The sequence below is a fragment of the Pogona vitticeps genome, chromosome 1, assembly GCF_051106095.1.
Source record: "Pogona vitticeps strain Pit_001003342236 chromosome 1, PviZW2.1, whole genome shotgun sequence".
NCBI classification, from domain to species: domain Eukaryota; kingdom Metazoa; phylum Chordata; class Lepidosauria; order Squamata; family Agamidae; genus Pogona; species Pogona vitticeps.
The window spans coordinates 245,952,068-245,978,394 of NC_135783.1; the positions used below are offsets into that span (position 1 = coordinate 245,952,068).

The 26,327-nt window shown below is 42.8% G+C and overlaps 1 protein-coding gene across 5 annotated transcripts in view; it reads left to right on the forward strand.

The window, feature by feature from the left end:
- Window positions 1-26,327, forward strand: part of SERPING1 (serpin family G member 1) — a 41,956-nt gene that overhangs the window by 4,033 nt on the left and 11,596 nt on the right. For 2 of the 5 annotated variants that reach the window (XM_078383524.1, XM_078383523.1), the window contains 4 exons: window positions 8,378-8,450; window positions 15,522-15,665; window positions 17,050-17,178; window positions 22,845-23,295. In XM_078383524.1, coding sequence (XP_078239650.1) covers window positions 8,391-8,450; window positions 15,522-15,665; window positions 17,050-17,178; window positions 22,845-23,295 — 784 coding nt within the window. In that variant the 5' untranslated portion in view covers window positions 8,378-8,390. Of the gene's footprint in view, window positions 1-81; window positions 7,957-8,377; window positions 8,451-15,521; window positions 15,666-17,049; window positions 17,179-22,844; window positions 23,296-26,327 lie in introns of those variants that run through there. The other 3 variants (XM_020792280.3, XM_078383525.1, XM_078383526.1) reach the window with 3 other exon arrangements.

Below are 26,327 nucleotides of genomic sequence, written 5' to 3' on the forward strand. Positions count from 1 at the left end.
CAAGAGAATCGGAAGCTATTAAACATTAATCAGTCAATCAAAATGCAACATCTCCTGCAGAATGGTTGCTGTTTAGATGGGGCTAGTGTATCAGAGTTCAATTCCCCACTGTGTTCAGTTCCCCCCCCCCCGTGCATCCCAGAAGAGCCAGCCTTGGGCACGCTGCACAGTCCCAAGATGCCCCCCCAGAAGAAGGGAATGGCAAACCACTTCTGAGGATTTTCTACCTGGGAAAACCTGGAAAGGGTTGCCATAAATCAGAATTGACTTGATAGCATGCACACACAAACACACACGTGCACACACACATGCATGCACACACACATGTGCATCAGAAGCAAATGCCTATGGATTTCTGGGATTTGTGGTGAGGAGGGTGCAGTGAGTCTTTGTGTCCAGTGTAGTATGTTGCATATCACCACCCACCCTGTGAAGATCTTCTTAACAAAATCAGGGGTGCCCAGTGTCAAGGGGAAGGCAGGGTTTGTCCTAATGGACCTTGCTTTTACTCAAATGCATCTGAAATGTGTAGGACCCAGAGATTACATGTCACGCTACAAACCTGGCCTTTTCCATTGTTTTTAAGGTCCAGATTCCTCTTGCCAGCTCCATGCATGCGACTGCCCTGAGCTTATGTAAGGGGGTATCTAGTGCCTCCTTGCAAAAGCATAAGCCTCATGAGCTGCCACAGGGCAATTTCCAACTTGCGTAACAGCAAGATAGAGAACTTGCGGAGTGCTACACTGGTGCAGAATTATGCACCATGATTGCAAACAGGATACTGGCCAGTGTTCATAATGGCGGTCTGTTGCTGGTGTTCATAAAGGATGCTGACTGGTCTCAGAAGGAAGTGTCTAAATGAAGGGAAGCAGGAATGCATGTACTATATTTCTGGATCAGCTAGGGGGAAGTTCAATAAATAATTTGCTGCAATGGCAAGAGTGAAGAAAGGGTAAGTGCAATGTTGAAGTGAGATTTGTTGAGAGTTCCAAGAACTCTGACTAATATATTCCTCTTTTATTCCAGGCAGGTAACAAGCTTTATGTTCACCTATATGGTGCCTTTCATACATGCCTGCACATTTCTCCCAAAACACCTTCATGGAATTTAATCTCCTGGGTGGGAAAAAAAAATGTTGAGATGGACAAGAAATAATGTATAGTTAGGAATTAAAGGCTGTTTTGCCCCCAGTCGTAGACATCTTAGTCTGCATTGCCATTTGTTCATATCTTGACATCTCAGTTATTAAAGTGAGACGAGTCCAGTTCTAGTAAGAAGCATTGGTCGTAAAACAGAATTCATCACTTTCTGCATCTCATGGAAGCTAGCGCAGTTAAAAGGCTGGCCAGAATCTTTCCACCCGTCTACACCCAACCAGGCCAGTCATCTGTTTGATCAACACAAAGCTCTCGTGGTAACAGAAATGCTGCAACCTTAAGAATGTCGTAATAAGCCCCAGAGGATTTGTAGCAAACATGTGATTGCTTCTTGAAGACATTCCTGAACCAAGGCTGGGTTGTGTTATTGAGGCAGCTTTGTACAATTCGGAAGGTGACTCAGAGAGGCCATGATTGCAAAAGGTTCTGAATCTTCTGTGTTTGTTTACCTAACGTACTCCACACATATATTATACCTGCCTCCATGAATGAAGTGGCAGTGATGTGCAAAGCTCTGCCTGTTGAATTTCTGCCCGTTGGTCATCTGTTAAAGACCATTAAAGGCCTTTAATAATCTATTAAAGGTCATGACCTGAGCAGCAATGGTACCATTGCTCAGCTTTTGGTAGCTCTATCCTTTCCCACATACATAAGCCATGCACCTCTGGGTATTCCGCGCCTCCAGTTCTTATCCATCTGCACAGCCAAAGGAGACAGAGTGCCTTGTCCATACCACGCACTGCTTGCCATAGGTAGGCTGATGTTGTCCTGGGTTAGTTTTCCTCCTCTGCTCCACTTCATACTGTGAAAAGGTATCCTCTCAACAAGGATGTTTGCCCATGTGCATACTTTTCAGCCATGTTCCTCTGAGCATTAGTTCAGCTCGCCTTGCACCCTTGATACTGGTACTGAACGTCTGTGTCAGCACAACCTGGGGTCGGAACTAGTATCGGTAGAGTCAAAGAACTGCAAAAACAAAACAAAACAAAAGCACCCTTTCAGGGTTGTTTTGGTGTTGCTGTTGTTGTTTTTTAACACTGCCTGTTGGTGGAGGACTTTTGTTCTCCTTTAACTCAGACACTCTCCAGTGCAGGATCTGCCCATGTTTTCCCTAGTACTACATTGTTTCATGCTGATCTACACACATTGTTGGTAGTGGCTGATATTCCCAGATGGGCATTTTTCTGCTTGTCATCTCCACTGCCCCGTACCCTTTCCAGGAGGGGAGGGAAGAGAAAGCATCTATAAAAGGGGAAGACAATCTGTTTTTTTAAAGTGAGAGCAGTGGATGTGCATGGACAGTCAGTAGTGGGACTACTCATTACATCCCAGTACCTCCAGCAACAAATACCTTCCCCATGTGTGGATGCCTGCACTAGGATGGCTTGTTCCAATCTGCTACAAACATTACCACAATGATCCAAAATAACCCCAGAATACTGTAATTGGAGACAGTACTACTGTTTGGGTGAGCCCCTTGACCATTGCTGGGAATTTTTAACCACAAGATCCCAACATCCTACATTTTTCTTTTTAATTAAGAGATAGAAAGAAGAAGAAGAATGAAAACAAGTACATTTACCTACAATTCTGGCATATCAAGAACACCTGACATTTTTATACATGACTTATACTCAACATTTTATAATAAAAATACTATTCTATACTTTAAATTTACTTAACCTTTTGAAATATATGCTCTGCTCATCCTAAGTTGTATCTTATTCTAAATCCACATTTTTACTCTTCTAACATCTGCCTTGCTTTTTACATGTATTTTACAGCATTATTTCTGCACCCCTTTTATTTGTTTAAATAAAATAATTTTCCCACTTTTTTTCAAATTCTTGGGCAGGACTTCTGTTTATACAGTTTGTAAGTTTAGATAGCATCCTAATTCTTGACCCCATATTTGGAGAATTGAGGACTAAATGACTGAGAATTAAAATATAAATTAATAAATATTAAATAAATTTGAAAGGTAAGGCAAAGGCTTCCAAGCAAAATATCAGCAAACTGTGCATGCGCATGCATTCACATAACTAGCTTTTAAAGGGGGTAATTGCCTGGATCCTGGATGATCTGTATAATAAAAGAAGCATAAGTGTTGTGGTGGGGATAAAAAAATGCAGAATTTTTATTTTATTTTATTTTATGGAAGAAAACAGGAGTAGATGTTTTAAAATCACAAGAGAGGAAGCATCAATAAGCTGTCCTCTGAAGATGCCGGCCACAGAGACTGGCGAAACGTCAGGAAGAACAACCTTCAGAACACGGCCAAAGAGCCCAAAAAACCCACAACAACCATTAGATCCCGTCCGTGAAAGCTTTCGCGAATACATCAGTAAGCTCTTGATCAGAAAGGGAGGAAAATGTGACAGCATCTCAAGCAGGAACCAATTGTCTGAAAAGCCCAAAAGAAGGAATTGCTGGGAAAAGAAATGGTGAACCAAGAAAACACATAGAGAAATGGCTTAAGGAAGAGTTAGAAGAGAAAATAGGAAACTGTGTAATGTTTTCTCTCTCCTTATTAGTGCTGCCTTGTGTTGATTGGTGGGCAGAGCTTGAAGGTAATGTGTTACAAGTATGTAACAATGTTATGGGTAATCCCTTAGCTTTTGGAGTAACCAGGGTGAAATTGTATTATGTTTACAGAATGCAGTATAGCGATTAGTAACATTATTGCTTTTTCTTCTGGCAAATAACATTGACATCTGAAATATACTTCTTGGAGAGTCATGGGGGGATTTCCCCCCAATTCCTGACATTTTCTTATCTCTTAAGTATATTTTTGTATATTATAATAGTTACTAAGAAGTAATATCAGTGCATTACTAATGCCTTACTGGGAAAATAATGAATAATGACATATTGGAAAATAACAATACCTAACCTATTATTATTATTTTTTAACAAATACCAAAATCATGCACTCTTCTTACGGGTACCGGAACCATCAGGACTGAGAAGGAAATTTTAAAAAGGCAAGAGGAGAGTTGCTCCTTCCGTTGATTATACTCTTTCTGGGCTGCAATCCAAAATAAAAATGGATATTGAGTATTCCATAAAATCTAGAACTTTGGCTACCTTCTTTTCTCTTTCTCTCAAGATTCGTAATTGAAATAAAGACAAGTGAGGTGACTCAGAATATGTAATGCCTCACCTTGTTGAATTATTTTCAGAGGAGCAACGTAACCTCACATAGCTGGAGCAAGCTAATGCACAAGGGGAAGTCAACAGCCTAGCCAACAGCACTCATACAGCAAAGGACAGTAAATGGCAATTCTGATGATGAGGCCTCAGGGAATTAAGAAAACCTGCTAGATGTTGTGGTCACTTGCCCAAGAGAAAGGCAACAACTCAGAAGTTTCAAGCAAAAAGCAATGGCAGTGTCTCAAGGGCCCTAGATAAGTGATTGGAAGTGGCCGGATTCTGGGGAAAGGCATGGGGACAGCTATAAATTATTTGTGCACTGCCAGTTGCATTTATGAGAAACAACTGATGAAGTCAATACTTGCCAAGACTCCTCAGAACTTCCTATGATGTGGATTGTCTGACAGATGTGCCTCTGTCTACATCCTTTTGTTAAGGCAATTGATTTACTGGAGTGAATCTTTGGCTTAACCCAAAGATTGAGAACAACAGTCCTGCACATGAAAAAGCTCTGACGCTTGCTTCCTACATATATTACAAGATAACCCATTGCATCTGGGAGAGGTATTATCAATCAGAAAGATTTAAAAATGTCAAAGAAGAATAAATGATTCCTGGATTGGCATCTTGACCTCACTGATATTTTGGACCTCAGCTCTCACAATCCTGTACTATTGGCTATTGCTGAGTGGGCTTTCTGGGAGTTGAAGTCCAAATATTCAGAGGTTCTAAATTACTGCTTTGAACTATGCTATTCAGTCAACTACTAAGGTACATAAATCACAAATTAAGCAAACAAGCCACAGTAGCATGTGTTCATAATAGGACTGAGAGCGTGGAGACACTTCATCTTGATTGAAATGTGGGCATCATGTCAAAAGTCACAGTGATGATATTTACAAAGGGATGTGAAATAAATCAAGTGAGCACAAAACTGAGGTACTTTGATTCAATAATACTGTACTGCCATTCAGGTCTGCAGGCTTGAGAAAATGCTGAACAAGCCACTAAAACTGGATATAGTGGGAAAAGTAGATGAGACAAACCTCTGGGTGCATTCAGTAATAACAGTATGGGAAGACATTGTTTCCAAGCCAAGTAAATAACATGTGTCAGGACAGATTATTCACTAGTGGTTAATTATACCACTAGTAAATCATACAAGATGAACTGACTTCCTAACAGAAGCCACAGGCTTGAGTGTACAAGAGCTGAGGAGGGCAGTTGAAGACAGGAAGGTTGCTCATTCATCGGGTCACCTTGAGTTGGAAGTCACTTGATGGTACCTAACAATGTGTCTGCTAAATATTTGTCACTTCTGTGTGTAACTTTAGGGGGTTGGTTAGACATTGAGATAACCAGGCTGTAATTCCCTGTATTTGGCCTGGTTCCAATCCTCTGACCCAGAGGCCAGTCTTAGAGGCAATTATATGTCGAATACTATTATTAGAAGATCAGCTGTTTTATGTTTCATTTCCTTAAGAATTTGTAGATACAATTAGGACCCAGACAATTAAGTCCTGAACTTCACCTTTCGCCAGAACTACCTCAGCCCCAGACTCCCTTACTAAAAATTCAGCTCAAGTGCTGGCACATGTTTTATGCATTTGGTAGTAAAGACACGTGCAAATAATTCATTCATCTTGTCTGCAATTACCTTGACCTCTTTTACCTCACTTGCATCCAGTGGTGCAACTGCTTCCCTAGCTGACTTCGAGCTTCTGAGGCATATGACACAGAATGCTGTGCTGGATCACAATAAATTGCTATTGTAATTCACAGAGAGATGTCTAATTATCCCACATGTCACATAGCCCTACGGGCTCTCTCACCTTTCTCTGCCATGATCATTACCTTACCCATTCCTTTCACCAGCATTCAAATTCCTTCTTATTTTTTTAAATGTTTTACAAGTGAAATAGTGATGAATCAACAGGACATACTAAGCATTTGAATCAGTGTGGCATCTGTTTAGTGCTATAGTTTAGCGATAGGCAAAAAAAGTTTCAGAAATAATAATTTTCCCAATTGCACAGCAGTTGTAGTCCTCAGTAGTACAAGCAGAAAACAGGCAAAACAAACCCGCATGCACCTTTTTTATATAACATTTTGCTCGCATTCATTGCATTTATTTGGGGTACATTTATGCTCCCTTTTCTTCACATATGGACAACACATCCAGTTTTTGAAGAAAACCTGTTTTGTTCAATAGCTTCCATGGTGTTCTTTGTTAGCCATCTTGATGATCTCTTGGTCTTAGAAATAGCTTTCCCAAAGCTTGGAAATTTACTTTTTTTTTTACTACAGCTCCCAGAATCTCCCAGTCATGATGCTTTGAAGAGTAATGTTTCTCCGCTCTAATCTTTCTTGACCTGCAGTATATGTTCTAGCTCAACTTCTATTACTCTGGTTTTAAGAAACAGTTCACTTCCCCTTTTAAAATCCTTTCAAAGCTCTTTTTTTTCTTTTTTCTTTGTTTTTTTTTTAAGTTCCCTTTTCTGAAGTCAGATGTGACTGTGCTGGATTTCCTTGGCAATTCTGCTTACACACAAAATGCATTTCAAAGCACAATGTTCAGTTGTTTGCAGACAGATTGCACTACTTACATCCCATACCTCCTTACACAGTGGTAGTGAGAGAAACAGCAGGGGGAGGAGGAAGAAAAAGGCAGTTCCCCTATCTCTTCATTTTGATGATTAGGGTTATATTATTACATTTTACTACATGCGCACGCACGCACGCACGCACACACACACACACACACACACACACACACACACACACAGAGTTGTAATTGATGGCAGTTTCTGAGTACCAGGACTTCTTCGGTGATGGCCCCGTCCTTCTGGAATAGTCTCCCCCAGGGAAAGCTTCCTCCCTATTAGCTTTTAGCCAGACTCTTAAAACAGGTTTTGAATCATTTGTGGTATTGCAACTAATTTGTCTATTTTACTCCTTTTTTTTAAATTTGCTGCTGCAAGTTTTTCCCCAGTTATTTTACTCACTCCATCTTAATGTTGTTTTTATTATTATTGGATTATGTGATTTTATTAATGGTTGTAAATTGTGCTGGAGATGGAATCTGTCCTGGAAGGTAGCATGACAGATTCCATCTCCAGCACAATTTACAACCATTAATAAAATATATATATAGCCTGTTTGTTCTTAAACAGATTTTCATGCTTCCTTCCAGGACAGATACACATATATACACACACAATGAAATACACCCTTGTAGGATCATGGTGCAAGACTACCTATTTCTGATTTTCACACTGTTATATTGTGGGATTCATTTCATTGTCAAAAGTCTGTAGCATGTAAAGCAGCTCTCTGTTTGAACAATTACCATTAGAAAGTCTTCAGTTCAAATAAAAACTTTGTTTGCCAATATGAGCTTTCTTTCTCTTTCTGGCATGTTCTCTAGAGTGACCCGTGTCCATTTAAAAACACCATGATTTACGGGAATTCTCTCAGCTAATGAGGAATCAATCATTCTTAAATTTTAACTACCCACCGTCTGGAGTCAGCCAATGCGCTCTAAAGCCTCCCCTCTTCCCTCCTCTATGCTCCATTCTCTGAAACCATCTCTAGATAAGGTGTGTCACAACAGTTACTATTGTTGGGCCAGCTCCATACAGAGACGGTAACTGCTTGATTTCTTATCCTCCTTTCACTATGGGATTTCTTATGCTTCCCCCTCCCCTCCCTCCTGATGGTTTTCTTATTTCATCACATATTCTAATGATTTCCTTTTGGCAGCAGAGCTGGGGAAATGGAATTCCCCTAAAGAGAGTGAAACGAATGTTTTCCTTAGCCCATGTGATCAGAGATTGCGAAAAATGGGAGAGACAAATTTGCAGACAACCAGAAAGGGAGGGCAAGGACGTTGTTGGGGAGAAGGAGAAAGCAACTTTGCTGGAGTAGATATTTTTCAGAATTCCTCCACTGAGGAACTGTTTTTGAGAGTGCCTCAAAAGAAGGAAGGCTGGAGAGAGAACAGGTGTGTTTGTCTTCTGTGGGGAAAACAAATCAAAGGATTAAACCCATCTGCCTTTGTCTGGCAGGCTCATTGCCACCATGAAGACCTGGTTGATCCTCCTATGCCTGGCCACTACTGGGATACCAAGTTTTTCATGGGTGAGTATCAGGTGTTTATAGCCTACTAGCCCCCGTCCCCAGATGCTCCCACTGAGATGCATTATAGTCCGGTTGCTTGTGGTGATGACTGAATACGTCTTACAGGCGATGATAAACAACTTTATATCTATGACATATAGAAAGACTGCAGGTCACAGCAGAAGACTGGGGCCAAAAGTAGGCACATCTAGAACCAAACCTGGTGTGGGCATTCAGCAGCTTGGAGAAACTGGAGTTAGTTCAACGAGATGATGGTCCTCTGTTGTTGGAAGGTTGAATTCATGTTGTTCTTGGACATTCAGACTAAAAACATGCAGAGCTGTAACTAGGGTGGAGCATCTAGGGCTTTGCCTCGGGGCACCAAAATTTAGATGTGAATCTAATGATGAGTGTTAGGAAAACAGATAGCAATACCTCCTGAGCCTATTCAGTTTCGTTTTCTTGAAAAGCAGAAATGTTCCCCTTCTTTTGGTGGGACACACATTCTTCTCCTCCTTCTCCTCCTTGTTCATAGGGGCTTGTGCCCATGCCTCACAGCAGATGGGTGGGAAACAGGCTGATCCCCTTTGGTGCCAAAATGGCTAATTATGGTTCTGAAGGCATTAATTTATAGTAGCCTGTCCTTGTCTTATACCTGAAGTAGATGTGGACTCAGACAGAAACCAGGCAGCAAACTCCCCTTCCCGAACCAGGTAAATTTGCCCACATGTCCAGTCCAAGTCTCCTTGATTTCTTGAAAGAAATGTACTTCTGAGTTGCTCAGAGTTCTTTTCTTCATCATCTTCATCTTCATCATCCAGCCTTAGCATGCTTATTTGAATAGTTGCAGCAGCAAAATCCACAGAAAGTAATTTATAACAAATATGTTTCAGGGTCTACTAATGCCAAATATCTCTTGCAGGATCCCCCAAATGAACTTTACCCCTTACAGGCACTGCCCTATGTTTGTTTCTCATGCTACCACCGCCTTGAAAAGAGCTCTGAGGTCTAAAACATGGCAGTATCAGGCAGCTGATCAGGGAATGGCCATGAAACTCATCTGATTCCTTGTGCAAGCCCTGTGTGCTTCATACTACCTCCCCCCTCTCAGTTCAAACCACATTTGGACTACAGGCAGGAGAGAAACCACCATCTTGACCAACATTCACTGCCTGGAAACAGACTGAGGAAAAACTTTTGCCTTCACCTTCTAGAACACAACCCCTATAAGCCTTTAACATTGGCCATGTTAGCTGGGGTTTATTGAATGGTGATAATTGAAGGATAATTGAGTTAGAATAGAATCTAGTAGGAAACTGGTGCAAATTACATGAACAATTAATTTGGAATAGTTTGAGTGAGTAATTAATAGGTTAATTAATTGGCAAGAGGTTGATTTGGATGAAAAATTAATTGGTCTGTTATCTACAAAATAGATCCTCTAATTGCAATGAAAAATATGGGCTTCAAAATAATGGTTTGGTGCTTGGGGGTTAGACTCTTCTTCTGCCTTGAACTTTAATTTTTTGGTTAGCCTTCTGCCTCAGATGTGATCCACTGCCAACACTGAATATATGTTCAGATATCAGCTACTCAGTTTCCAAATAGGGATTAGGAAAGGAGAACACCATCTTTTTTTCCTTCAGACCACAAAATACTTTGGGCCAGCAAAATATCATTTACCTGACTGTTTGTACTTCTGTTCCCATATTCCCTTGCAACAAGGGGTTGGCAGATGATAAAAGAACTGGGCTTCTTCAGAAAAATTTGGCTGATAATACGGATTATACAGTAATGGGTACATGGAGGACTTCACTTTACTAACTGATACATAACACATTGTTACTTGTTAACCGTCATCACCTGCTGAATTATGTATTGGTTTGGGAGCTAGAAAACCATTTCTGTTTAAGTAGGAAATTACATTGATCCATTTCAGGCAGCAGGTGTTCTGGGGTTTACTTAACAGTTTCCAGAGGGCAACCATGTTAGTCTAACTGGAGCAAACCAACAAGAGCCCTGTTAGTTCAGTTAAAAGCCAACAAGTTTCATAGAGCTGAAACCACCTGTGTCATATCTATTGGGTACAATAAACTATAGTCCATGAAAGCTCATGCAGTAATCCGTGTTAGTATTTAAGGTAACACAGCACTTTTTATAGCATTACCTGGTGAAGGTTTGTTTTGCTACAACCCTTGCATCAAAGAAATGAAAGAGCCTAGAACACTTCTTCCCCTTTGTAATGGTGAAAATGAAGAACAGGAAATATAAGAACTCCCAGACAACTCATTAAGGCCAACAATAACAATGATGATATGGGAACTCCAAGCTCCTGCAGCTTGAAACACAACTTTGGTTTGAGTCAAACTATATGTTAGATAGTACATTGTTCAAGTTAGAATCACATTAATGTTCCAGAGACATGACTCTGGTGAGATCGTTATCCCTGCAATCGTATCAGTAAGAACTGTGGCTGGGCTGTTGCCAACTGCCATCCGGAGTTTGGCTCTATCTCCCTCCGTTTTCCAGGACTAGGCCCTGCTACTCCTGATTGTCTCACCCCTCCCAAAATCAGCCACCTGGCTTAGGGGGAGTGAAGGCTTTTAAGCCGAAGGTGTCTTCAGGGCCCCACCGGACCAGCATTCCTGTCTTTGGGGGAGCGGAAGATCTTCAGCCTGCCACAATCTCACTGGGTGAGAGACAGTAAGAACTGTGGCTGGGCTGTTGCCAACTGCCATCCGGAGTTTGGCTCTATCTCCCTCCGATTTCCAGGACTAGGCCCTGCTACTCCTGATTGTCTCACCCCTCCCAACATCAGCCACCTGGCTTAGGGGGAGTGAAGGCTTAAGTGTGGAAGGCTGTGGGGGGGAATATTGGGTGTCGGTGAGTGAGAGTGAGTTGTTTGTCCCGCTCCCTGGCTGGCTGGTCGCCATGTTGGAACTCCAGGGGACGGGACTTTTTCTAAGACTGCTTCACTCACTCTCCCTTTCTTGGACCATCTGCAAAGACGCTCTGCCCCCACACAAGGGGCGGGAAGGGCCAGTGTCTGTAACAACTTGGCTCACCTCCACGAGTAATACATCACCTCCTTCAACATCATCTTTAACACCAATATTCAAAATAACATCGAAACAGATATTGTTGAATGGACAAGGTTGTGTGGAGGAGGAGGGAGGATCAGATTTATATGTGGGGCTTTAGTATGTGATTTCTCAATAATTTATTTTAATGTTACACAGGGGGTTTGTAAATTTGGGATTTCTATTTTATTTTTTGTAATTCTCCTGTTCTATTATATATATTTGATTTATGTACCTGCTTGTATCTAAGTTTGTTTGGTTTATTAATTCAAGTTAATTGGTCTCTATTTTTCTTTTTCTTTTTCTTCCTCTTGGATATGGAGTGGAAGGCCTGTTCGCCCAGCAGGGGGTCTTTTAACATCCCTGTGATCACAGGTAGAGGGAGATATGGTGTTGGCACAGTCCCTACTCGTGTCAGTAGAACGATGAACAGATGTTTGAAAGCTGTTCATTCTGGGACTGTGACCAACCCCCAATATCGAGGTAGCCAGTTCAGCCAGCCCTCCACTCTAAATCTGGTACTGTTGAATGCCAGGTCTGTAGCCAACAAACCCCAGGTGATTTACAATCTTATCCTGGAGGAGGATGCAGACCTGGCATGCATAACGTGGATTAATGGGGAGGGAGGTCCTCCCCTGGCTCTCATCTGCCCACCCGGTTATGCTGTCCAGCACCAGGGTAGACTGGAGGGGTGGGGGGGGAGTAGCCATTGCCTACAAATCCAACTTAGAGGTTACTAGGCGCTCCTCGGTGGTAAAGCCCGATCTAGAGGCACTCCACGTGTCGATAGGGGCTAGGGATGGTATTGGGATTTTGCTGGGTTACCGCGCTCCCTGCGACCCAGCAACTTCCCTACCGGAGCTGGCCGACTTTGTCTCCGCGGCATTGTTGGGATCCCCAAGGCTTTTGGTCTTGGGTGATTTCAACGTGCACGCGGGGGCAGAGACCACAGGGCCAGCTCTTGAGTTCTTGGAAACCATGGCTTCCTTGAACATGTCCCAACATGTCATCGGCCCCACCCACGTGGGTGGCCATACGTTAGACCTGTTTTTTCCACCAATTGGAGCGAGTGTGGTCTGGTGGTGACTGACCTCATGTCGGTCCCCTTGTCATGGTCAGATCACCACCTAATAAAATGCAACCTCTCAGTGGCACTCCTCCCTCGCAGGGAGCAAGGACCTATTTCTGTGGTCCGACCTCGAAGGCTACTGGATCCTGTTGGATTCCAGGAGGTCATGAGAGGTGTTTCGGCTGACCTGGCTGGCGCTCCTGTTGAGGCTCTGGTTGACAGCTGGTCCATTGCTGCCACTAGGGCTATAGACACAATCACACCTAAACGCCCTCTCCGGCTCAGAGCTCGGCCTGTGCCCTGGTTTAACCAGGAGCTCCGAGCTCTGAAGTGACATAAGAGAAGGCTAGAGCGTAGGTGGAGGAAGAACCCGACGGATTACAATTGGATAGCTGTCAGGGTCGCAAATAACCTTTACCTGACTAAGGTAAATGCTGCATGTAGATCATTCTTCGCTAACTGGATAAGCGAAGCGTCCAACCAGCAGGCGGAGTTATTCCGTATAGTGCGCGACCTATCCGGAACTGGTTCAGGTGATAGGCCTCCCCCTAGTTTTTCCCCTGACCAGTTTGCAGCCTTTTTAAAATCTAAAGTGGACGCCATCCGCCGGGAGCTCTCTCCATTTTTAAAAACAGTGAGTCGAGCAGTGATGTCCAGCGCTCCGTCTTGCCAGGTGACTTTCGACTCTTTTCAGCCTGTAACACCTGATTCTGTCTCCAGGGTGCTTGACCGCTGCCGAGCCACCACCTCCTCCTTGGACCCTTGCCCGGCCTGGCTAATCAAAGCAGCCAGGCCGATAACAACAGAATGGGCCACTGTAATAATAAATGAGTCTTTCCTTGAGGGTAGATTTCCATCCACCCTCAAGGAGACACTCATTAGGCCCATAAGAAAGAAACCTAGTTCGGCGGCAGATGAAATTAGCAATTATAGGCCCATCGCCAATGTTTGTTTCATGAGCAAAGTGGTTGAGAGGGTGGTGGGCGATCAGCTTCAGGCTCACCTGGATGAAACAGATGCCCTGGATCCATTTCAGTCGGGCTTCAGGCCGCGCCACACTACTGAGACAGCATTGGTCGCCCTGTACGATGACCTGTTGAGGGAGGCCGACAGAGGCAAAATCTCCCTGCTGGTCCTCCTTGACATCTCGGCTGCCTTTGATACCGTCGACCACGGTATCCTCCTGGGGAGGCTCTCCAAGTTGGGAATTGGTGGCTCGGCACTTGCCTGGCTCCGTTCCTTCTTGGGGGACCGTCCCCAGAGAGTTCAGCTTGGGGAGAGCATCTTGGCCCCGTGGAGTCTCAATTGTGGGGTTCCACAGGGGTCGATTATCTCCCCAATGCTGTTTAACATCTATATGAGGCCGCTGGGCGGGGTGATTAGGGGATGTGGGGCTTTGTGTCATCAATATGCCGATGACACCCAGCTCTACATCTCCTTTTCACCAACTGCAGGTGATGCTGTCCTTTCCCTTCAGCGTTGCCTGCGGGCCGTACTGGAATGGATGCAGGAGAACGGGCTGAGGCTGAACCCGGATAAGACGGAAGTTCTGAGGGTGGGTGCCCCCGTGGTAGGTGGCTTGGGTGGCTCTCTCACATTTGGAGGGGCACCTTGACCGCGAAGAGTGGGGTCCGCAGCCTAGGCATATATTTGGACCCGACGCTCACCATGGAAACTCAGGTGGCGTCGGTAGTCCGCACCGCATTTTTCCATCTTTGGCGGATTGCCCGGCTGCGACCCTATCTCGACATGGGGGCACTCACTACCTTGGTGCATGCGCTCGTAATCTCAAGATTAGATCACTGTAACGCACTCTATGTGGGGCTGCCTTTGAGGTTGACACGGAAACTTCAGGTGGTGCAGAATGCAGCGGCCAGGCTCCTTACAGGAGTGAGAAAATATCAACACATCTCTCCAACGCTGGCCGCATTGCATTGGCTGCCCATCTGTTTCCGTGTCAACTTCAAAGTTTGAATGCTTACTTATAAGGCCCTAAACGGTTTAGGACCTCGATATTTGGCAGAACGCTTCCTACCACCAAGGTCTACCCAGATCACCCGCACGAGTCAGGAGGTGAGGCTGAGGAGCCTGACACCGGGAGAGGCCCGGAAGGAGAAGACACGAAACCGGGCCTTCTCAGCGGTGGCTCCTCGCCTCTGGAACAATCTCCCTCCGGCGATTCGCGCAGCCCCCACGCTGGGCACCTTTAAAACCCAATTAAAAACATGGCTGTTTATTCAGGCCTTCCCTCCAGCCAACTCTTGATTTTTTCTTACTGTTCCTTATTATTTTTACTGCTGTTCTTGTTTGATTATTATGTATTTGTCTATGTTTTATTATTTGATTTATATTTGGAAGCCACCTAGAGTGGTCCGGTGGGCCAGATAGGCGGGGTATAAAATAAATAAATACATAAATAAATACATAAATAAATACATAAATAAATACATAAATATCTGTCATTGAAGTTCTGGTGACCAACCACCAACCCCCCACCCACCCAAAAAACCCCAAAAAACAAAACCTAATCTGCAAGCTATGGGAAAATGTCTGTGACAGTCAGCTGTCTGACAGCATTTAGGGAGTCCCTATTTCTAATGAAGAGCTTTCCATAACACATAGTTGGAGCCTTTGACACAATTTCCATGTAATAAGAAGTATTCAGTTATCTGTTGAGAATTTGTTTCTTCACAGTCTCTTGCATCAAGTTAGTGATGATGAGTGGCAAAACAAAGGGTGCTTTTGAGGATGATAGGAGTAATTTTGGATACCAAAAGCCATTACATTATTCTGCCACTAGGCTACAAACACATCTTTTCAATTAACTATTTCCTTTAGAGAACCAACACGTAACTTAAATTCAGTATATGTGTTGGCTGTGAAAAATAAAAATGCGTAGATTTACTAATGGGGATTTGTTTTTCTGTGCCTTTTTGCATCAAGGAGGTGGCAGATGGCAAACTAAGAGTAGCTGGGACTCCATCTCTCCCTCAAGATCCTGGGAGAATAAATGCCAACACCAAGGACGAAGCAGGAATTTGGAATTCCTTTAAGAGAGCATGGGGGGAATTCCTGGACTTCTTTAAGGTACGATGAAGAACTCAATGAAAACAGGAATTCATTAATTTGCCTTTGCTTTGGATCCAAAAAACCACATTTAATTTTTTTTTCATGTTTGCCTTGCTTGGCCATCTTTTGGCCAGAGAATGCCAACCAGGAGCAATTAATCTGATTTAGAGTTTTAGAAATGTCTGTCTGTTAAGTTTTGCTGTGTTGCTCAGTTATGAACTGTATGGAGTATATGTTTGTTTTAGGTTTTGATGCTGACATTGATAATGTTGACAACCTATCCATAGAAAAGATTTTAAAAAGTTGTTTGCAAGATAAAGCCAATACAATGAAAACAATAGAACATGCCAGATATCTAAAGTACAGTAAAATAAAGCCAGTATTAACAATCCAGGAGATGCCTGCATGAACAGATGCCTTTTTACTAACCTGGCACTTTAGGTGCCCTCATATATCACTGATGGTTGTTCCCCAATAGGGGGCCACCATAAAGAAGACCCACCTTCAAGGTACCATAAATCAGAGGTCCCCAATCCCCGGTCCGCGGCCTGGTGTCGGTCTGTGGCCTGAGCCGGACCAGGCCGCAGAGACAGACCTCCTGCCCCGCCCCTGCATGCACTCACCCCCACACAGCTGACTCGCGCATGCACGTGCATTCCAGCATGCCTGTGTGAGTGCCGCACCGCCATTTGCGCGTGCACCCGAGTGCAAGCGCACCCAGATAAGCACCACACTGCTGTTTGCGCATGCGCACGAGCGTGTGCTTGTTTGTGCGAGAGAGAGTGTGTGCTTGTTCACGCATGCACACAGCACGGGGGTGCCCCGCCTTCTCCAGCTGGTCCACGGGGTGAAAAGGTTGGGGACCCCTGCCATAAATGATGTATCTCCACCAGGACCTGCACAAATAGAAGACTCCTCTCCCAACAACCCTAATGACTGGGATAGTCTGTAAAGAAGGAAACACCCACTCGGACAATCTGGCCCCAAGCTAATCAGGGTGTTAAACAACAAAACCTTCTACTCAGATGTGTGATGAATAGGCAGATAGGTGTATTTCCTTCAATGCTAGTGTAGAATTTACACAGCGGGATATTGTAGCCACTGTGTTTTACATTATATACAGCTTCTGAGGAGAGCCCGCACAGAGCACATTCCAGTGGCCCAGTCTAGAGGTAACTAATTACCAGTTTATAAATGTCTATGTGTTCAGTTACAATTCATTATATATTTATTTTAGGAAATTTGCACAAATGTATTCCTTCTAGTGCTTGTCTACAATAAAAGCAATTTCATGTAGTGGTCATAATAACAGACTAGGACCCAGGAGACCTAAGTTCCAATCCCTGCATTGTCATGAAACTTGCTAACTGGGATTTATTTTTCCATAACATTTTAAATCAAGGGTGAGGAAGATGACCAAACAAAAGTGGCTGGAACTCCTCTTCCTTTTGAAGGCACTAGGAGAATGGAAAGATCTCACTCAGATCCAGACACCTGGAAGCTTCACAAGCCCAAACTGCGCTTCTCTATGGTTTGAAAATCCAAATTAGAATGGAAATTCACTCCTTTGCCCTTTTTCTGGGACCAAAAATTATGGGATGGGGGTGTTTAACATAAAAATATTTTAGTAATTATCAAATTTAGTCCTTGTGGACCATGATTTAAAAAATAACTTGCAGTGAATATGCATTTTCTTCCCCTATGAGAATTCCAGTGTATTGAGTGTTAGCAGTTGGGCCAGTCTTGTGTTCAGGCTTAGGGTTAGTAGAAAAATTGAATGTACAGTTTTATAGTTCCCAAACTCCCTGGAATTCCGGCATCCCCTATGAATGGGGGCAAGCTGCTGACAACAAAAATCTGATCCCTCTGCTCTTTTTCATGGTCTGTCTGTCTGACTCTCGATAGATAGATAGATAGATAGATAGATAGATAGATAGATAGATAGATAGACAGACAGACAGACAGACAGACAGACAGACAGACAGACAGGCAGGCAGGCAGGCAGGCAGGCAGGCAGGCAGGCAGGCAGGCAGGCAGGCAGGCAGGCAGGCAGGCAGGCAGGCAGGCAGGCAGGCAGGCAGGCAGGCAGGTAGGTAAAGGTAAAGGTAAAGGTAAAGGTAAAGGTAAAGGTAAAGGTAAAGGTAAAGGTAAAGGTAAAGGTTCCCCTTGATAATGTTTGTCCAGTCGTGTTCGACTCTAGGGGGCGGTGCTCATCCCCATTTCCAAGCCATAGAGCCAGCGTTTGTCCGAAGACAATCTTCTGTGTTCACACGGCCCGTGCAACTTAGACACGGAACGCTGTTACCTTTCCTCCAAGGTGGTCCCTATTTATCTACTTGCATTTGCATGCTTTCGAACCGCTAGGTTGGCGGGAGCTGGGACAAGCGACAGGCGCTCACTCCGTCACGTGGATTCGATCTTACGACTGCTTGGTCTTCTGACCCTGCAGCACAGGCTTCTGTGGTTTAGCCCACAGCGCCACCACGTCCCTCTGGTTGGTAGGTAGGTAGGTAGGTAGGTAGGTAGGTAGGTAGGTCGGTCGGTCGGTCGGTCGGTCGGTCGGTCGGTCGGTCGGTCGGTCGGTCGGTCGGTCGGTCGGTCGACCCCCATTCACATGTAACTGCATTCCCAGACTTGCAGTTCAGGCATTCTATATTATGATCACTTGCAAAATTGCAGAAACAATGTCCTAAATTTCTGTCAGACACACAGAGTGTTCATATGCATCTTTTCAGCAAGTGGTTGAAATTCAGGACATGGTTTCTACAACTCTTTAGGTTATCATTTTACAGAATGCCTGAATTCCGAGTCTAGCAATGTAATTAGATGTGACTGGGGGCAGATTTCAATTTCCTGCCCTGATACCTGAGGCTAAACCCTGAATACTGTGCCATCTTCAGTTAGTTTTATGACAACCAAAGCCTGAGAATGTGAGATAGGAATCATTTACTCTGTGCCTTCATTCCTGAACTTTATTCACGGTGCTTTTCTGCACCTCGTTATAATAACTCTGTAGACTATAGGAAGTATTTTTAGTATTTCATTTACTTGATTCAAACATAACTGAGTGTATGTGTGTGTTCTTATTCATGTACTAGTTTTGTGGCACCTTAAAGACTAACCAGTTTGTTGTAGCAGAAATGTTTGGGGATACTGGGGAAGTTTATTGTGCCCACAACTGGTAATAAGGTGTTAAGCTTTTCAGGCGTGACACTATGGTTGTTTTTGCTTCAACAAACTAACACAGCTGCCCCTCACAAATATATGTATTTGAGGTGGTGGTAATATTTAAATGATCTATAGACCATTCACAAGAGATCTTTTAACAGTAGAAGATAAGATCACAGTTTACAAGAGAAGACCAAGAGAATAATAACACAGTTCTTTATTGTCCACGACATGTCTAAGGAAAGGTCATTTCACAATATGAGGGCCACTGTGAGGAAGGCTTCCCTTCAACTTGCTATAAGATATATCTCTGCTTACAAATGGCACTACTAGAAGAATCTCTGGTGATCTCAGTGAATGGTACATTCTTAGATACATTGCACCAAAGCTTTATAATTAAGTTAAATTCTGCTTTGGACCAATTAGAGAGGTAGTGCAATTCCTCCTGCATGATTTTACAGGTATTTATTTATTTAACTTATATGCTGCCCACTCTACCTAAAGGACTCTGGGCAGCTTACAACAATTAAAATACAATGAAAATACAATAAAAAGATAAAACAATCAAAATGCAGTTAAAATAGATACTCTAAAACTTGCCATCAGGACCCACAGTTGATATTATTTCAATTAAAAGCCTTCTGGAACAGGAAGGTTTCGACCCGGTGACGAAATGTCATCAGCGTTCGCGCCAGATGAATCTCAGTTGGGAGGGCATTCCATAGTCTGGGGGCAGCTGCCGAAAAGGCCCTTTCTCTACAAGCCGTCCCTCTTACCTCCTTGAGGGACGGCTCTTTCAAAAGGGCCCCCTGGCTAGATCTTAACTGCCGGGTAGGTTCATATGGAGCCTACCTGGCTCTATATGATGCAATATGTGCATGCAACAGCTTTTCACTAAGCATCCTAACCACTGCATTTTATGCAGCTCCTGAATTGACAGTAAGTACAGCCCCATATAGGGACGTGGTGGCGCTGTGGGCTGAACCGCAGAAGCCTGTGCTGCAGGGTCAGAAGACCAGCAGTCGTAAGATCGAATCCACGTGACGGAGTGAGCTCCTGTTGCTTGTCCCAGCTCCCGCCAACCTAGCGGTTTGAAAGCATGCAAATGCGAGTAGATAAATAGGGACCACCTCGGTGGGAAGGTAACAGCATTCCCTGTCTAAGTCGCACTGGCCATGTGACCACGGAAGATTGTCTTCGGACAAAACGCTGGCTCTATGGCTTGGAGATGGGGATGAGCACCGCCCCCTTGAGTCGAATGCGACTGGACAAAAATTGTCAAGGGGAACCTTTACCTTTACCTTACAGCCCCATATAGAGCACAGTGTAGTGATCCAGCCTCAAGGCAACTAATCACTCAGGCACAAATCACATGCAAAAACAGGTGGAAAGAAAAGAGTTATCACTGTCTAAGAATGGGTGAAACTAGTGCACCACTCAAGTTGATAGAAAGCAGTCTTCACCTTTGAAGACACCAGTATTTCCAATGGCAAGGGTGGATCAAGGAGCACCTCAAAGCTATGAACCCGCTCCTTCTGTGGGCATGCAACGCCATCTAGAATAGGCAAAATATGCAACTTCCAGATCCAAGAAATGATCATGCACCAGGCTCCCACCTTACCAAGACTGAGACTGGTCCTCACCTATCCCATCACTGCATATAGGCATTGTTTAGAACCTGTTCAGAAGATAAACAATACAACAGAGAAACATAGTGCTCTGATGACACTAAACAGTACCTGTTGATGACACTGGCCTGAATCTCATAGGGACCACTCTCAATTAAAAAGTGTTAGGGATAGGATTGTACCCTGTGGTACCCTACAGCATAACTTGCAGGAGACTGACAACACAGCTGTTTAAAGGACTTTATTGAGGTCCTTCTCTTGGACTAAAAAAAGTTTGTGGGGGGATGGCTTGAAAGTGTGACGGAAGCAGCAAAACAAGCTTTACTTGCAGTCCTGTAGCAGGCACAGTTGCATGCTAAAATGTGGTGTTGCATTTGCAACATGTTTTACCGCATATGGATTCTTCTAGCTGCCTTGAGAGTGTGAATTATGAATAACCATTTTTGTTTATTATTGTACAAGGACACAACAACATCAAAAGAACTGATTATATTATTCTTTTCTTTTGGAGACAAAAAAATGCTTTTGAGGAGTATTTGGGGGAGAATCTTCACCACCACCAAATTAAGTCAATTGCTTACTTTTTAAACAGGAATTGGAAAGGAATAGAAAGTGATACATAATGTAACAAGTTTTTTTAATGCAATGTATGTTTGGTGTCCTTATTCCAGTCATTATCTTGCAACTTACCTTACGTCACAGGGCTGTTGTAAAGATAAAATTTGTAAGGAGATGCAAATATGCTTCCCTGGGCTTCTTAGAGAAAGGCTAACAGCAGTGTGAATGTGAAGTCCCACCGCTCTCCTGGTGCAGCTAATATGAGGTTGGAAATTCCAAGGTGTGCCTCATACCTCACTTCAGTCCTTGACAGTGCCTGTTTTTCAAGGCATTAGATTTGGGCTAGGCTGAAATCCGATTGTTGACAGGAACTCACAATGAACAGTGTTCCCCGTCATGCGCTAGCTGAATCTTTCATCTGCTCCTTGACCGGGACTTCTAATCTTGTGCAATAGATTACTGGTAGAAAATGCAATTTGGTTTATGGACTGTCTGCATAAGCACAGTCCAGCACCAGATTGTAAGAGAAACGTTTATTGATAATACCCAACAATATAAATCAATACTTATCTTCACATTCCCAAGGAAAACTGACAATCCATATTAGGCTGAGAAATGGGCTTCCTTTAAATCAAAATCCAGGAACTGGAATCTCCAATATGTGGGTCAAATATGGAACTGCAGACATCTTTGTGCAGTTCTGTAGACTGGTCCTCGGCCAAGCTCCATCACCAGACTCACTTCAGTTATTGATATTATTTACTCCATCCTGTTGTTTCCCTCAGCTACAGAGCTGGTGGAGGAAACACACGGGACAAAACTGATGAAGGAGAGTGGCTGGGTACAAGTGAAAGAAGACAGGAAAGAACTGAGTGTAAGGCTTGGAAGCGTTACTTTTTTCAGAATACAAGATCCTGAATCCCACAGTCATGCATTGAACAAGTTTGAACAAGGCATTAATTTATTGGTTTTAACAGAGAGTAGCTAACTGGACAGCCCAGTGGTTTAGGTATCTTGCTGCAGAGGCAGAGGTTTGGGGTTCAATCCCCCACTGTGTATCTTGTGAGTAGAGACAGACAGACAGATGAAAGGGCAACATAATAAATAAGTCCAGGGAAAGATTAGAACCTCACACACCAGAAAGACTACTCTTAACTACCCATGACAATGGGTGAAGAAGGACTCCAGAAGTGCGATTATCCCTCACCTCCAGTCCTTTGTCCTTCTAACGAGCCTATTCAGACCAGGAGGAAGTGAAACCAAGGTGGAGGATATCTCAGGGATCTCCTACCAAATTTCCTCAGACTGAAGAAGCTACTTGGATGAGTAGTGAAATGTTTCAACCTAATAAGAAAGAAATCCAGTTGCCATGACTCAGCTTCCAGATAACCACACCTGGGCGACTGAGAATTCTCACAGATAACTCTGAGGAGAAACAGCATGGAAAAGTTCGTTCCTGGAATGTAATTTCAAGAACATCCCTCTCCTTTCCCCTCCAATTGCTCCTCCACCTCAGGCAGAAAAATGCCCTACTTTGAAAGCAACAGCCACATGGCTAAGGCAACAAGTAGTTGGAGCCTTGGAATGGCTGCAATAGGAGGGCTTTCCCAAGGTATGTGTTTTGTCTGGTTCATCCAGGTAGAGGCACCCCAACACTTTTTGACTCTCAGGAGATAGTCCTTAATAGAGAAAGAAGCTCATAGGCATTGAGAAATAGTAGTTAAGAGGCAGAGAGAAATCGAAAGCACTTTGGCCACTGCAGCAGGTCAATAGAATAACCTTTAAGTGTCTTTAAAGAAAGTGGTATTACTTTAAAGCATGTGAACTTCTGCTTCCTTGACAGAGAACTTCGGATAAGGAGAATGAAGTTGATGATGAGAGTATAAATCCGAAACAGGAAGCAACTCCTCTGAATGATACATCTAATGAAATAAAAGGAGAGGCTGCCACTCCTGCTTATACACAGAACACTGATGATGAGTACTTCTTTGAACTCCCAAAATGTGTAAATGCAACAGAAATGGCTGTGAGAGCACCAACCACAGCAGAACCTGTCACAACCCCCACAACAGCAGTGCCTACCACTTGCCCACCCCAGAAGTGCCCTCCACTGCGCATTAACCCCTGGGCCGCATGCACTAATTCTACTCCAGAGGACAACACCAAGTTGGCAGAAGCACTGACTGAATTTACAGTGCGGTTCTACAAAACTGCAACCCGACACAAGAGTAGAGACTCTAATTTTGTCTTCTCACCCCTCAGCATCTCAACCATGCTCTCCAACCTCTTGCTAGGTAAGGCTATATCATAAATTATGTATATAAGTGCTGCAATGTATTTGTTTGTTCAATTTTTACACCACCCATTCAGAGAAAAGCCACTACCCTGGCTGGTTTACAACAGAGTTAAAACTATCCCAACTAGCAAACAATAAAGTTATACAAGTACTCAGATACAAACAACAGCAATAATAAAAGGCAGCAACAATAAAGCCTCATGAAAAAAACCAAAGCAGATAATACAAATGAGGTTCAAGAGAAAAATATAAGGGAAGAGTATTCTTAAAGGTCTCTTTAAAGAGTTCTGCTTTAACTAGATAGTGAAAGGCCTAGAGGAGAGCTGGCCTGGCAAACCTCTGATGAGAGTGAGTTCCACGAAGATGGAGCTACCACCAAGAAGGCCTGGTTCCTAGTTAACACCATCCTGGCCTTCTTCAATCCATAGCACCGAGGGGGAAGGGGTGACAATTATTAAGGAGAGACTTTTTGACAGGTATTGAGGCCCCAAACCATTTAGGGCTTTGTATGTCAAGACCAACACCTTGAATTTGGCACAGAAGCCTACAGAAAGCCGATGCTGTTGGGCCAGGATTGGGAAAATATTATCAAATTTGGATGCTCTGGAAACTAACTGGGGTGCTGCAGTCTGAATCTGCTGACGCTTCCATGTCATCCTCAAGGGCAGCTTCATATAGAGAGCATTGCAGTAATCAGTTTTTGAGATTACCAGTGCATGAATTAGTGTTGTCAGAGATTTCCTATCCAGTGCAAATTGATTCAGAAATTTTGGAAATTGATTTTTAAGGAAATATGTGATATATTTGGAAAATATATTGAATCTCTAAAATTGCTTTGTTGTCAATTTTTGATAAGATAGAACTTGATTATTGCTCAAAAGGATTGATTTCTAGTTTTATGACAAGTGCTAGAATATTAATAGCTAGATACTGGAAAGACAAACATGATATTAAATTAGAAGATTGGTATAACGAAATATGAGACATTGCGTTAAATGACAAATTGACTACTGAATTTAAGATTAAAAGAGGAGAAATAAATTTAAATATTTTATGCTATTTGGGGTAGATTTATTGAATTTGTATTAGTGAAAGGAAAGGGGAAAGCCTCTAAACAACAATCAGTACAATTTTGGAAAGGAGGTTCATAATAAAAGAATTGCTCCAAAGGGTCCTGTGGGTATGGAGGTGCACTGTGTTTTAGATTGTTAGTAAGCATTTTGTATTGTTGTATTAACATAGTTACATTTCAGAAGTAACCCACTGAGTGGTAACTTCATTAGCTGTTTCGGCATAATGAAAAGTGTATTCCAGTTATTTTTAAAGTTATTTTTAAAGGCAATATTTAGATATTTTGTCAGGACCTTGTAAAGTGTCATGCCATCCTCTCTTAAACAATCAATAGTATTTAAAAGATGAATGAACAGGATACGTGTTGTCAGGACATGGGTGGATGGGAATGGAAGGAGGAAAAAGGATGTGGCAGATCAGTGTCAAAACTGAATTGAACACGTTAATTAGATACTCAGCTTTTAAGGACAAACCTTCTCATTTTTTCAAATATGTTTGACTACAAAACCTGTCATCCCCAGTTAACACTCAGGTTGTAGAATTTGTATTTGTATGCATCTGGAAAGTGCCAGGTTGGGTAAGGCACAATAAACCTGCCAAATGGCACATGGGAAGGAACTGAAACATGTGCCACTTGTGGGGAACAGCCTCACCCAAAATATTCTAAGCTATTTTCTCTCAGTCCCATTATTTTTAATGCTAATGCCAATTATTAACAAAGCACTAGCTTCATGTGTTAAATTTTTCGCTAGCCAATATTAACATGAATAGTTTAGATTGTTGGGCTTAGCAACAATTAATGGAACTTGTTAAGATTGTTCTACTTACCTTTTCATCTCTGGTCTAGATTCAGTTTTGCAAGACATTTTACTCTGGCAGTTAGCAGCTAGACTGTAATTCAATTTAAACCTCTTTTCTTTTCATCCTTTTGTACTTTTAGGATCTAATTTGACGATATGAGTGAATTTTGCAGTTCTTAGAGGCATTATTGTGACTTTCTCAAGAGCACGAATGGGAAATCATTTGTCCACCACTTCCTTTACTGTTATCTCCGATCAGTGATTGAAGATAAGAGGCTATATAGAGCCTAGGAAATTTGCTCTAAGGAAGTAGGCTTTGCTTTTTTAGACTTGGAAGTTATTGCCCTGTGGCTTACTTCCACCTTTCTCCCCATATGAAGACTCAAGGCGGTTCACAAGCAACATTTAATTGATCTAGCTGTCACCATTGGGGGTGTGGTTGTTGTTGTGTTATATTATACTTTACTTATGGCTGGTTAGTTGTTGTTATTCCTATGTATTTTTTTTAATGGATGTTGTGGGTATATGTTGGACTTCTGCAAACTGCACAGAGCAGTCACTCACTACTGGATGGCCTAGATAGATAGATAGATAGATAGATAGATAGATAGACAGACAGACAGACAGACAGACAGACAGACAGACAGACAGACAGAAAAAATAAACATAAGTCATAATATTATTTTTTAAATTGATCATATATCAGCTTTTATGAACTGTTTATAAAAACTACTTTCAAACACTTAGGAAAAGAGAACTGTATAAGAAGCAAAAAAAATGTAAGCATCCTGCAGCAAAACTGGAAGGTCAGTTGTTAAAACCTTAGAGTTGCAAAAAGTTATATTTTGGGATTTATATTTCCAGAATTCTGCAGCTTACAACATGGTCACTGGATATTTATTTATTTATTTATTTATTTTAAATATTTATATACCACCTGATTTAGTGCTAGGCATGACTCTAGGCAGTTAACAATTAATTTAAAGAAGTTAACTCATAAACTCACTACACAAACAAAGTTGCAAGGCAACCACCCCCCTTTTCTAGGTTTTACAGAACCACTTTAAAAAAGTAGCTTCTGAAGTAAGCCTCAGATGAAGTCTATGGATCCCATTAGGGGTTGCCTGAGGAATAGTTTTCATGTGGGCCGTTCATACAA